This window comes from Macrosteles quadrilineatus, unplaced genomic scaffold (assembly GCF_028750875.1).
Source record: "Macrosteles quadrilineatus isolate MER2022 unplaced genomic scaffold, UCM_ALF_1.0 Scaffold_2__2_contigs__length_208266976, whole genome shotgun sequence".
Lineage (NCBI taxonomy): Eukaryota > Metazoa > Arthropoda > Insecta > Hemiptera > Cicadellidae > Macrosteles > Macrosteles quadrilineatus.
In genome coordinates, this window is record NW_026542595.1 from 43,020,544 (window position 1) to 43,030,236 (window position 9,693).

At 32.8% G+C, this 9,693-nt stretch overlaps 1 protein-coding gene across 1 annotated transcript in view; it reads left to right on the top strand.

Moving 5' to 3' along the window:
• The window catches only part of LOC128987865 (clathrin interactor 1), a 36,715-nt gene extending 28,483 nt beyond the window's left edge, over positions 1–8,232 (top strand). Inside the window, exons 11-13 of the mRNA XM_054408926.1 lie at positions 2,778–2,875; positions 3,559–3,709; positions 4,283–8,232. Coding sequence (XP_054264901.1) covers positions 2,778–2,875; positions 3,559–3,709; positions 4,283–4,365 — 332 coding nt within the window. The 3' untranslated portion in view covers positions 4,366–8,232. The remainder of the gene's footprint in view (positions 1–2,777; positions 2,876–3,558; positions 3,710–4,282) is intronic.
• The last annotated feature ends 1,461 nt before the right edge of the window (positions 8,233–9,693 follow it).

Here is a 9,693-nt window from a genome sequence, read left to right on the forward strand (position 1 = left end):
TAAGCCACCTTGGTTGGTCCAGATTTTTGTTAGCTTCTAGATTGGTTCTACCAGAGTTTTAAAAATGTACTTGAATTATTTATTTTTACCGTATTTGCTTATTTTAGTCTTTATTATCACTTCCTTTCAAATGTAAAATTCCAACTCCAGTTACTAGGCTCCAACTCGAGTTAATTCTTTTTTTCTAAAAGAAAAGTTTTATTCTTGATCAATCCATTAGATGTTGTATGGATTGGAATCAGAACACTTCCATTTGACATGAATATCACTGAAATCAAACGAGTCTGAGGGGAATTACAAGACTTCAATCAACAACAAGATTTTAATTTTTGTATAATTTTCTTTAAATAAAAGATTGTTACATCGAGTACTGATTGTGGGATGTTATATTTTTCGAACTCAGCGAACTTCTGGCTTTCATTTGAGGCATTATTTATTCAAATCTATTGAGTTTGAGGGGATTTATAGAACTTTAACCAACTAACATTTTAGTTCTTCTAAGATTTGTCTTTAATTAAAGATATTATCTCCAGTTATAATTACGTTATATTAAATGTTATATTCTAGAAATGTTCAGTGTGTAACTGGCTTTAATTTAAGCCATAGATTCTGAAAATCTGTTGAGCTGAATATGAGTTGTGGACATCCAAACCACGATTTGTTTTACAATTTATCTGTAGTTAAAGATTGGGTCTCGAGTTATTGTTACGTGATATTGTTTGTTTTGGTATGAGAATACTCAGTGAGTTAATGCGGTTCTTTTGAGCTATTATTTATTGAAATCTGATGTGTTTGGGGCGAGTTGTAAGCTTAAACGTAGAATGAAAGTTGTTTTTTCTTAACATTCTTCTGTAATTAAAGAATTATTTCTCAGCATACTATGTTTTTCGTTCTGGTCTTAAAACACTACGTGAACTTCGAACTTTCATTTGAGACAATTTTTAATTAAATATGAAGAGTCTAAGGTGAGTTGTAGACCTCTAACTAACATTAGGTTATTAATTTTTATACAAGTTTTATAGAGCAGGACATGCTCAAGTGGATGGGATACCACCACTAGACTTTTTGGTTTAGGAAAAGGTAAAGTGGTGAATGCTTTGAAAGACGGACATTCTCTTTCATTGGTTGGAGAGAAAATAGCAATATTCGAAGATGTAAACAAATAAGCTTCCATTTTTATGAACTCTTGCTACGGTTATCCTAAATGTTTGACCACTTCAGAAGCGCGAGTTAAGGCGTGGTCCACCAAGATGGGCAGTATCAGTTGTTGGCAACCTCCACGACTGTGTTCACTGCCACCTACAAATGAAGCTTTCATGCAAAACGTGAAACCTGCACACAAAACCATAATCTGGAAGAATGTTTTGAGTCAACCTCCTCCGATAGACCCTAGACAATTTGGCTACTACTACAAAGACAGTATTAGTAAAGTACTTAGGCCCATAGGTGTGACGGAACTCAAGACGACTGTGAAGACTACAACAATGTAGAATAATCAGTTTATAGTTACTAGGGTTACTGCCATTTTATTATAAATGTTTCTGAAATAAGTTGAATAGCTCGTGCGATTTTTACATGTATTATGTAAGTTACAATTTTACACAAATTAAATATTTATTTATGTTAAATACAAAACAATAAAACTTAACTATTTAGAAATAATTTTTTTTTTTTTTGTTAACATGTCTTTTTTCCAATGTAACGCACTAATAAAAGTCATAACACGTAACCACAAGTGCTACAGGAATTCAGCAAACATCAAAATTGAGTATTATTACATGCCATAATTATTATGTAAAGAATGTGTTTTGCTAGTAATTTAAAAAAGTTCAGGTTTAAATTGGCCAAACTTGTATTTTATTGCTTAGAGGTAACACTAGAACAAGGTTGCATACCAAGTTTTTTTTTATTGGGCAAAAAAATCATTTTTTAGAGATAAAAACCATGTTTTTTGCCGCCATTTTTAAACGGCTCGACGGATATGGCTAATATTTGGTAAATTTATTAGTAATATTATAACGAGGTTTCATACCGAATTTCATGATATTCGGACTAAAACGCATAGTTTATAGCTTAATTACCATATAAATTAATCAAATTATTTATTAATATGGACAGTTATTATCTTAAATTCTAAGAGTTGCCCAAAGGTACTTTGTAAGTACCCGCTATTTTCTGCATCTAAATACTACCAAAATTAAATAACAATAATAAAAAAAAAACTTAAAAGAACAAAACAAGGTTCAAGGAAAATTCCCTGTTTGGCTGCTGGACTAATATGCTTTTTTATAAATCGGTTAATTGGATTTTCTAAGTATTGAACATGTCCATTGCTGATTGGCTGTATAAATGTTTTATCTCACTTAATTTCCATCCAAACAGAGGTAAAGCAATTTTAATACTATTTCCCACCACTAACATCCTTTGACTATTGAGTATTGATAGAGTACACATCCGGTTTCCATGTTTCAAAGTTCTAGTCAATTTTAGCATAAAAATTACCTTAGTTAATTTGAGTCGCTGACAGAGTGTGCTGATAATAATTAATGTGATGGTGTGTAGAATTTGCAAACTTTTGCATCTTTTACGTCACATCAAATACCATAGTGCCAAAAACCATAGGAGAAAATTTTGATAGCAGCACATTCTGTGAGTGGGTCATTCAACTACTACTGTATGTCTATTTGAATAAAATAAGCTACAGCTGGTTCGTATAGATGAGATGGATCCAAAAGTCAATGTCCGACCCTGTTTCTCAGGTGATAGGTATTTTCCAGGTTCAGTTCCTCCACCGGCCAGTCTACTGCTGCCGTCCACACCTAGCCAGCTCATAGCTCCTACGATAGCTTCCTCTGCTACCAACAACACTGTGCCGGTCAGTCACCACTCACTAATCTACATTAATGTATAAAATAAGAAATTGTTTTGCCACATACAAGCCAGAAACTCAAGGAAGACGCAACTAGATTCGTCTTTTGTGAAGTCATCTTCAGGCATCAAAGGATGTCACATGATCACTTCAGGTCGTACATAGACACACGAACACAGACATTGAAACAGCAAAACAGTACATTCATAACAAGTTAAAACAAAATAAAAAACTGTAACTGCGGCTTGGGGAATTATGTGTCACAACCCGATATGGAATGATTCACGACCGGATGGATGTAGAGTCAAGATGGATGTCTTGACTTTACATCCATCTAGTCGTGACGCATCATTCCCCATACCTCAGTTACCATTTTTTATTTGTTTTAAATGTACCGTTTTGCCGTTTCAATGTCTGTGTTCGCATATCTATGTACTTAATGTGAATCGACGACCTTCTGATGAAGTCATCATGACATTCTTTAACTCCTGAAGATGACTTAATGAAAGTCAAAACTAATTGTGACACTAGCAACATTTGAATTACAACAAAACAGGTATTTACACCAATTCATATATTTTAAGTAATCTGGAGGCTAACATACCAAATAAAACTAGTAGATCAAAGCTATAAAGGGCTCCCTATTATGAAAGCAACTGTTCAGTGAGTAACATGATTATTTGTCACAGGTTGGTAGCACGTGGAGCAACATCAACCTCAACATCGACATAGACAACCTCAGTCTTGGTAGTCGCAAGTCTGCGGGGGGAACTGCACCTTCCATGAACCAGCTGGCCGGCACGCCTACATCACCTCTGCGCACCCCCACTCCCAGCACTGGTGAGACAATCTTCCCAAGTGGTAGTATCATTTATAATAATTAAGTCATCACTGAATTGATACAATGTATGATTAATTCAAATTTATCAAACTGTTATTGAATGCATATCATTTAAAGGTGATGTTTAAAATTACAATTTACAATAAACCTATTAGTAAGCTATTTACCACGTCTTGACATTTTCTTGGTCCGGTTATTCACATGGTAATGCTGATGTTGTTGTATCATCAGTTTACACAATACAACATTTGAAATCTTTAAGTTTTCAATATTAGAGGTGTGCGAGCCTGAGATCGTTGATCAAGCCGAGCTCGAGTCGAGCTTTTATTGAGCTGAGCTTTTTTGATTATACAGTATACAGCTTTCAGATGTTTTTATATTTAACTACCGTACTGCAGCACTGTAAACTTAGAAACAAAAATTTTCAGTGGAGTATTTATGATTTGGCTAACTGCTGGCAAATGGCTGTCAGGATCAAGCAAAGACTGTATAAATGGGGCAAGTTTACATTAGCAGTTAGATTGTTTCAATCTTACTGTGCGTAGTAGATTTATACGATCTGATATTTGCAGGTGCTGCTGGTAGTTTCCCAGTGATGAGGCCAGTGTTCAGTCCCACGATGCCTCAGTCGAACCATTTCCCTGCATTCAAGTGAGGGCTAATGCTACTCTCCCTCACATACATATCGCTCTGGTGCACGTGACTCACCGCCGTGTTCATTTTACACCCCACACCCCCGCTGAGCTGGTGCCTTTTAATGACCAAGGTTGACATAAAGTTAGTATGTCAGTTGATTTTTCCTTTAGCTCAACTTACAGAATCAAGTACAAGGACTTCTTTGTTTCGTACGTCTTCCAACTTTACAGCCATGTTTTAATGTGCCAAAAAAACAAGTCCTAATAGTTTTTTTTTATATTTCTAATCCATTTATCCTCTAATGCTATTTTCAATGTTTATCTTAAAAATGTATATATTAGGCCTAATAATAATTTAATCAATGTCGAAAGTATCAGTTATCAAGCAGTCCAAGTTAAACTTTTCTTAACAGAAATTTCATCCTTTAACAATATTTAAAACTTTAATTTTTGTTTACAACACTTTTACCCACCCAAAAGTATAAATCGTCATAGGAAAGGCACCAGCATGATCATTTCAATATAATTATAATTTGGTATGATTGGTGCATACTGCATTTAACCATTTCACAAGAGTATCTAAACAAACTAACTGTTATGGTTGTTCCAACTTATGTATTAGGTGTAAAAACATCTTCAGTCACATTCATTGTTATATAACAAATAATAAGAGACCAACCCTCTAGTGACAGCCGTGTCTATTTATATAAATTCTGTACCATGTTTTGTGAGTCATAGGCCTTTGAGATCCATAGTCTAGAGTAGATTATACAATAGGTGCTTGCTAATCTGGTACATTTGGAACTTAGACAGTGCTGAAATAATTGATCATCTTCTAAAAACAGGAGTTTGCAAGACTAGCAAAAATACAACTAATCATAGAGTGTCATTATTTTGTGTTTTATTGTGCTTTCTGCTTGTCAAGTGCAAAATTAAGTAAATAATAATAAAACGCCCCCTGATTCCATCAAATGCAAACCAACATCTGCCAATTTGTCCCGATACCTCCAAATCTTTTTTACTTTGCCAGTCACTCCCCATACTCAGCGCCGAACAAGCCAATGTCTTAAAACTGCATTAAAAGTGTTAGACCTTTTTAAAGCAATGATGGATTATTGACAGTGCTGATCCATTGTAACCAAATTAGCAGGCTTTTACTGTACTAGTTTTAAGGGACTCATATTCAGCCGAGAGATGGGATCAAAGGTTACAGAATTGAACTATTTCAGTTGATGCTGGTTCTTCAATGATTTGTTTGTGACACAGTTCAACTGGCTGTCACTCAAGAGGGTAGAGGACAGGCAAATTCATGATTGCAAACAAAGATACAGCTGTAACATTTTCACATCCGACCGGTCTAAACTAAAACCTCTGTTTATTTGTAAGACTGTGCCTTTAAAGTTAGAATCATCCAACCACAAAACCAATTAATGAACTCAATGGTTGCTCATTTTATACATAATATTTTAACTATTTTGTTAGCTTATTAGGGTCGCTTTTTGCTGACAAACTTTGATTGTATTAATATTATTGTATCTTAAGCTTCACATAATGCACTTTTTTAGTTTTAATGTTACGCATTTTATTTATTCCTAGATTTTAATATATGGGTACATCAATGTTGTCATTTTAACTGCTTGTGGATTTATGTTAATCACTTAAATTTGGTTTTTAGCTTAGCTAAAACCTATTTGTGTCCAAACAGTTGAAAATACATTTGGAGTAAAACTAGATACAGTTGGTGCTTGGTTTGTATAAATATATATTTCAAATATCTATTTAACATAATTTGTACGTTAACATTATAGCTATGGTTTTGTAGACATAATACATTTCACTGTTAGTGATTGGTAGCTAAGTATTTAAATAAGCCAGATTGTTATTTGAAACACTAAAAGTTATAAACTATTGTTGACAATAAAGTTAATTGTTAATAAACTGCATTCTCGACATATTGATTCTTTATAAGTTGAAATTCACTATCTCCAAAGGTTGTCTTACAGGTATTTTTTATGAATATTGTTGTAGTTTTTTTTCTTTCTTTTTTTATAGGCTACTTAAAATTATGAAATGTTTTGAGAGGTTCTATGAAACATTCACTTTTTTATCTGGCTCAGTAATGAGTTTATTTGCTCCTGTATGATGATGTATCAAATAACTGTGGCAAGCTATATCTTTCAACAGGACAATGCAATAGCATACAATTATGGTATTCTATGTAATAGTAAAAATTGGATCTCTAATATGACAAGTTGTTTTCTTTTGACAGAAAACTTTGTTGTTTTAAATCATCTAAATTCACTCTTAGGGTTGGTTAATTTGCCAAAAATGGTTTGGATTAAACGTAACCTTAGGTACTTAATATTCCATGAAGGTAGCAAAAATTATTTTTTACTTTTACTTTGGATTTAGCTTAATGTTGTTTCCCAGCTTTCTTTTGGGAAAAATATAAACTTGAAGTAATTGTCAGTTTTTTAAGAGATACCATTTGCTTAGGTAAATCTCCTCTTTGATAGACAAAAGCTCAGATCTGGGTGTTCGGTTTTGGATTTTTCTTCTGTTTAAATTCAATACATCTTTTCTACCCACCCAGTGTTACTTTTGAATGCCTATTGATTTAAAACTTTAAGAATCAGTTTAGAAAAATATTGGATAAAAAAATATGTATTTAAAATTTGGTGACAGTCAGTGTGTAAATATTGTTTGAATACAAATGTAATCATGTACATAAGGCGGGTGGAAGGCAAAGCACGTGTTTAATATTGAGAGAGTGACTGAGAACATAGCAATATAATTTTGTTATTTGGTTTTGAAATGTTTATATGTAAAAACTTTTTACGGTGTCACTTTACCACAAAGCTCTTGTTATCTCCTTATAGTAATATACCTGTTTTTGGATATCGGTCATGTTTAACTAAATGGCATATGATATAGATGGTTATGTGCCAATGTGATATTGTTAATGTAGGTACAACATTCGTTGATGTGAACATTTGGGATGTAAGCCATTGTTTAAGTCTGTGGTTGGGCTCCACTGTAAAATATGTCCATAAAATGGATGGATTTTTTTTATAAAAGTTGCTTTTAGTTAACTGCTACTGGGGTGCAAAATTTAGATACAATTTATTGTTAAGTGATTAGTTGTATGTCAAAACTGCTGATAAAGTTTGAATTGTGTTAAAAGATTAAGTAAAAAACTATTTTTTAAATTGTTTAACATTTAACATGTTTTAATTTGAAATTAGGCTAAATTTGTGCAAAAGACACTTTCGAAATGTAAGTTTCAATAATCCAACATTATTCAGTAGCGTGTCTTTATTATATGAATGTTGTTTGGCCTGAAAAGTAATTTTATAAAGTGATAATGAAATATGTTTACTTATACTATATGGTTTACTTAAGAAAATGTTGAACCTGAAGACTCCTTCATGTCTGGTAATGTTTATCATAATTTGAGGGTTAACTAGCTTGCCTGATGCATTCAGCAAAGCAATGTTTTCAGGGAATGCCTACTATTACTGTTACATAATATGTTTATTAGTTATTTTGTCATTCCAAATTATTTTCATTATGGGTTATATTTGAAATTAATGTTATATCGAGGTTAATTAGAAGTTTGCTGCCAAGTTATTGCATATTACAAGTTTTTTGTGTCGATTAAATAATTGGTTTGATCAAATTATTATATTTTATTTTGCATAAATGCATTAAAAAAATTTTGAAATTCCTTACTATCAGACTGATTGCTATATTCCAAGCTGTGACTTGGTGGCAGCTATAACCATGGTGGAGGGTAGCACAATTGTATATATATACATAATTTGTAAATTGCTTTCTTTAATGGTGTTGGAACTATGAGAATATAAATGAATAAACCATTAATTAAAGCACACTGTGTTTTTTATTGTTTTTACCACCTTCCCTGATAAAATTAACTTTGTTAAGTTACATGTTTTGCTTACATAAAAAACCAAATGGTTTTTAAAAAAAGAGGACATTTTGTCTGTTTTTCAAAAGCAACATAAAGTACAAATGTATTTAGGGAATAAGATAGTAGGTCTTATGGTAAGACTTAGACCCAGGACTGATTTACTTTTTCGTTTCATGAGGTCCTTAGAGCCCAAAATCTCCATCTGTTCAAAATAATATATGTAAATATATTTTTTTGTATTTTTGCAATGGGGGCTACTTTAAATGTTAAGTAAATTATGTACCAAAGTACCCTGAAATCATATAATTTATTTTTGGCAGGGGTATTAATTACATTTAATAATTTATTGCAAAAAGAAGTACAGTAGACTCCCTCTCATCCGGACTCCTCGGGACCGAGGCCAGTCCGGATAACGGTTTTTCCGGTTAAACCAACGTCCCCAATATATCATTAAAACGGACTGTTTAAATGCATAGTCTATATACAGTATTTGACTTAAATTAGGAGAGCATTGTATTTAGACACGTAATCACTGGTCTCGAATCTTTCCCGCGAGAACAGTCGTTTCAGTACCGCCCACTTCCTGCAGGTTAAACCGATGTACTGATAAAAGTTATCCGGGTAAAGAGATGTCACTTCTACCGAGTGTGGTCCGGTTACACCAATGTCCGGTTAAAAGGTGTCCGGATAAGAGGGAGTCTACTGTAGGTAGCCTAGTATCTGTTGCAAAGTTTAACATACGAGGTCCAAATGAAATGTCGTATGTTCCAAAGATAAATAGCCCCGTTGCAGCCAACCTTCAGATAGCAAATTTCTATTTAACTGGCTGGATTTCCCCTAAAACATTCCCTTGAAATTGTAAGTTTTATTTCCTATTAAAAAAAATTAATTTTGATGAGTACTTGGGTTTGCTGCTACAGAGTAGAAAGCTTTATTTTTGCCATATAATAGGTTTTTTATACAGTGTGTTTTTTATATTTTATTATGTTTATTTTATTTTATTTTTTATTGGAATGTTGATAGCTTAATATGAAATTAACAAATTTGTCTAATAAATTATATTAGAGGAACCATATTTTGGGGAACAGTAGTTTATGAGAGAAAAATTTAATGTTAACTCATTTATAAACAAAAATATTAAAATATCAGAATTGCTAATGAACCAGTAAATTACTTGTTCAAACTTTAACTTGTTTTTCACCATAGATAAACAAAACAAATCAAGAGAGCAATTAATTGAAATCAATAGTTGAGATTAGTAATCCCTGGATTAATAGAGGCAGAGGAAACATATATTCCAAATGTCAAACGGGTACCAGTACCAATGTATCAATTTTCCAAGCCAATCGCTTTAATTGGATACGACTATTATAAATTCAATAAATAGTGACAGTATGAGGAAGAAAAATGCTACCAG